Source organism: Prunus avium, chromosome 4 (genome assembly GCF_965620075.1).
Source record: "Prunus avium chromosome 4, drPruAviu1.hap1.1, whole genome shotgun sequence".
Classification (NCBI taxonomy): domain Eukaryota; kingdom Viridiplantae; phylum Streptophyta; class Magnoliopsida; order Rosales; family Rosaceae; genus Prunus; species Prunus avium.
In genome coordinates, this window is record NC_142287.1 from 18,233,293 (window position 1) to 18,238,081 (window position 4,789).

Here is a 4,789-nt window from a genome sequence, read left to right on the forward strand (position 1 = left end):
AGCTTTAGCAAGACCATCAAAATAACGCCAAAGAGACTCTCAAATCCCAGGACAAGGATTAGCATAAACCACAGTGAGCAACCACCATTGAGTCCCTAAACAAACAAGAGCAGTAATGGATTGGCTAGAGTGGGCAATGACATTAAGAGTGACAGAACTCTCATTCCACAAAAGCCAAACACCCCATGAAAACCCAACAGCATCCACAATATGGTAATGAGAAAAACCCAAAGTCTTAGCTACGTTGAGAGCCCTAGGCCCACTAATCCTAGGCTCAAGCACAGCAAAAATATCAATGGCATAAATCTTCTTAAGGTCCTTAATAGTACTAGCACATCTATCCTTACCAGCACCCCTCACATTCCAAGACACAATCATCATAATAAAATAAGGAAGAAGGGAAGAACTTAGGGAAAACCCTAAATATGCAATAGCTCTGCCTCAAGAGCAGAGACATCATGCTCACAAGCCATACCAGTAGGCAGACCAACATCAGACACACCAGCATCAGTGAAATCCCCTTGTTGATCCATATCATCAGAGGCAATACTCACACCAGAAGACTCATCTTCATGCAGCTTCATTTGGCTAATATCAGGTGGGTCATGACCATTAACCAGACCAGCCTTGCCCAAAGAAGAATCATCGAAAGGAGAACCAAAAACATTGAACGAGAAAACCCTATGAACGTCATCTTGAACCTCAGAACCACTTATTTGCAGCCCCACAGTATCAAACCCTTGGGCATTAACAAGTTTAACCCCCACTTTATTCCTCCAAGGCTTCCTCAAATTAGGGCCACCCTTAACCACAACACCTCCCACTTTGGGCAATGGAGCATTAGTGATATCTTTCAAAGGCTTTTTAAAAACCCAAGGCGAAGATTCACGAGGATGAGAAGGCTGCTTCCCATAAGATTTAGCCTTAGAAGATAAACCAGAGCCAGAAGGAGTGGCAGACTTCACATTCCCCCTTGTGCTAATAGGAGTAAACCCCTCCATATCATCCTTTCCACTGTTCTCCTAAAAAAGAACATTGAACCTAGACCCAGAGAAGATACCACCATTCTTAGATCTAGAATCCTTTGTATTCACCTTACCTAACTCAGAAACCTTCCCTGAATCACTCACCACCTTCTTTTTATTAAAACTTGTTGGTTTCATTAACATCTACTGCCCATGCATTTTAGCTGGAATCTCAGCATCTTTAGTAACAGGATTATTAACACTGAGATCATCACTCTTATCTGAAGTATTAACCTCCATATTCTCAGCATGACCTGAATTTGACTCCTGTTTTTTGGCTAGCAATATAACAGGGCAAGAGTCTCTACCATGACCATAACACCCACATTCAAAACAGACTAATTGAATTCCCTCATACACAACCTCATAAGAACGACCTTCCACCTCAATGAAAGGGGTTAGAGGTTTAGCTAAATCAAGTTCAACACAGACTCTAGCAAATTTACCTCGGGCTTGACTCATGGTATGAGCATCTACCTTTACAGTGATACCAATAAGATTCCCAATCTTCTCCATAACATCAAAGCGAAAATACTCCACATTCAAGCCATTAATTCGAACCCAAGCAGTCATATGAGTGATTTTTTCCTCTTTGGCATTAAACCCAGGCTTCCATTGTTGGGTCACCACATACTGCCCAGCAATTTGCCAAGGACCCCCCGAGAGAACATACCGCATATCTTCCGCTAACAGGAACTTAGCAATGAAATAATTATTCTCCAAATCGATTAGGCTCATTGGCCCCTTAAGATCCCACTTCTGAAGAAGACGAGTCCTTAAGAAAGCGTAAGACAGAGGCCGACCCATGAGCTTAAGAATTACAGCAGTGCGCCATGGCCAATACAGACAGCTCTTAACTTTATCAAAAAATTGGATTGAAGGAATCTCCCCTTGCTTGATGACAAAATCATCATCACCAATCACCAATTGATCCTCAGCCATGCCAAAATCCCCAGAAACTTTATCTTTGAAGCTCATGGAAATTGGAGGCAAAGGGGGAGGAGGGTCATCTGAATCCACTCCACCAACATCCATCATCTCCTGAGTACAAGCTCTCTTCTCACCAGCAACTGGGCCCTCCATGACAGAGCCACCCACGCAGGCAGAGAAGACAAACTCCGGCATCGCAGACTCCACCTTGAGCGATGGTAACGGTCACAAAGAGAAGCAGCAAGAAAAGCGTGAAAAAGAAAGGCCGGGCTTGTTTCGTTTCGTCTTTCTGTGGATTAAATCCAATTTTTTACTAACCTCATTTTCTACCATTATTAATATAAAGAAACACTAAATCATTGAAATTAGAGAACAAAAAAACCCAAAAGTGGACAGTTGTCCACTTCCTTAGTTTGATTAGTTTTTGAAATACAATTATGCCCATTAGTATAGATTTCAAAGGAAAAAGCCAATAACTCGCGAGCTGTCCATTTCGATTTTAATTTTGGTGGTGAACTTACCTTGTTGCCCTCAATCGAAGTTGAGTTTTGTTGCTTTCTTCATTACATAGCTCCCCTTTTCCTCTTCATTCGAATTTGTGTTGCTAACTGCTACAATTTCTTTATCTGGTTTTAATTGCTTTGATTGATTTTGATCTCTATTTATTTCAAGGCTTGCATTGACGGTTTTCTGATGGTGTAGACCTATGTTGTTTCTTGGCGATACTTTTATCATGAACAAGTACAAGAGTACTCTTCTAGGAGCTACTCCCAAAAATGGAAATGAAGGTATGCAATTCTTACATGCATTCTTTGTAATCTATAAAATATGGGTGGCATTAATACATTATTTCAACTCATTTTTATTAATGTTAATAAACTGTTGTTGGGGCTTTTTCATTTCGGTAGCTCCAGGCGAACTAGGCTTCTGCAAAAGCGCAAGTGGATAATGTTGCCTCTCTACCTGAGTTCAAGAACTAGACCTAAAACACTTCAAAAGAGAGTGGATCTTAGGGAGTGCTTTGTTTGGACTCCTCATTAGCTCCTTGAGTTGGAAATGGAAATTAGATTCAATGCTTGAGAAAGAATTAGAAAAAGGCTTGGCATGAGGGGCATAAGCGGCATGAGTTGTGGGAGCTAAAGGCACACAAGTTTAGCAAATGAGAATGCTTGTTCTTTGCTTGCTATTGGCTATGGTTAAGTATAATTAAGATGAGGGCTTTTAAGAGATTTTAATAGTGAATGAAGTTTTTGCTATGGTGATGGAAGACATAACTTGAGATGTGGCTTGCGACAACTCAGATTTTCTTTAACTAAGTTTTGGACTGAAGATGTGGCATGATGATTCACATGTTTGAGAAACGAAAGAAAGTGGGAGTTTGGGTAGTGGGTATGGAATTTATGGATGATTGAGCCTAGGTGCATGGCTCTCTAAAAAGGGTTTGAAGCTTGAGGCTCTAACTATGGTGTTTAAGGGTTTCATATAGCAAGGTCATGGAAAGAAAAGCTTGAGACTTTTAAGGCTATGTAGTTTGTAGCTATGTAACTAGAGAGATTTATGAGTTCTAGAGGTGGGAGGATGAAGGAGTAGCTTGGGATTATGCTTGAGGTGAGGCTTATGCCAAGGAAGGAGTTGATGGTTGCTAGCTGCATGCAGCAACCAAGAGGAGAGTGATGGCAACTGGGATGCTTGCAACAGCCAGGGGAATATCTTTTGCTTGGGTCATGGACGCCAATTTATAGAGGATGAGGGATTTCATTTATTTCTAACAGGTAAAAGGAGGTGCTGGAAATGTCTTGTTTTCAACGGATAAAAGAGGGTGCCAATATTTCGAACGAGTAAAGAAAGGCGTTGGAAACAAGGAATTGCCAGAACATGCTTATTTTCAGCAGGTAAGTGGGAGTGTCGAAAACAGTTTGTTTCTAGTGGGTAAAGGGAATGAAGAATATGAAGGGAATATTGTGGGAATGGTGTTGTGTAGAGATTTCTAAAAACTCTACAACCAAACTTTGAGAGTATAAATCACATAGCATGCCATATCTAATATGAAATCAAAGTAAGAGCGGAAGTATTAAATAAACTAGGGATTCATGCAAGTCTCATTTGGTCCCAATCTTTATAAGTCTATGAAGGTGTGCACCAAAAACTCTCTAAATCCTATTTGAGAGAAAGATAAGATGTTCATACCCTTGGAGCGAATCTTGAAACCAAGAATGGTGTTCAAGTAGAGGGAGTGGTCCCTTTGTTGTTGGCTCTCCCTTTGATGTTGATTCTCCGCCTTGTAGCTATCCAAATAGGTACAAAGATATATATGCACCTCCCCAAAGCTCTTCACCAAGGATTGAATGGAATGAGAGAATGAGTAGACAACAAGTGAAGAGTGGTGCTAGCACCCTCACTTGATGTGATAGATTCAAGGGGTTAGGGAGAGAGAGCTTGATGTTTTCTCTCTTCCAATTTCACCAACTTGAAAACCCTAGGATGATAGGATTCCATAGCTACACACTTATAAGATCAAAAATGTCACAAGAGTGACAAAAATGCCCCCAAGCCCTAGTGTAGCCACACCCCTCCTTTTGTGTGTCATCTTTTCCTATCTTGGTCCAACACATTAATCCTATAATGTGTCACATATGTGCCTAAGTCCATATGGTCAAATCCCTTTTGAATTTCCAAGTCATATGGGACCTTTAATTAAAGTTTCATAACTTTAATTGAATAATTAATTAATCTAATCAATTTAATTACTCTAGTGACTTGACTAATTCAATCACTCACTTGTCTAACGAGTGTTGGTCCCAGTCATCCTTAGTTGACTGTGTCAAGTGTCGGGT

The 4,789-nt window shown here is 40.6% G+C and overlaps 1 protein-coding gene across 1 annotated transcript; it reads right to left on the reverse strand.

Annotated features, from left to right (window-relative positions):
* Positions 1 to 1,169: 1,169 nt before the first annotated feature.
* On the reverse strand, positions 1,170 to 2,150 carry LOC110755227 (uncharacterized). The gene has a single exon (XM_021956406.1). It carries the CDS (start codon positions 2,148 to 2,150, stop codon positions 1,170 to 1,172), a length of 981 nt encoding a protein of 326 aa, XP_021812098.1.
* Between the last annotated feature and the right edge of the window lie 2,639 nt (positions 2,151 to 4,789).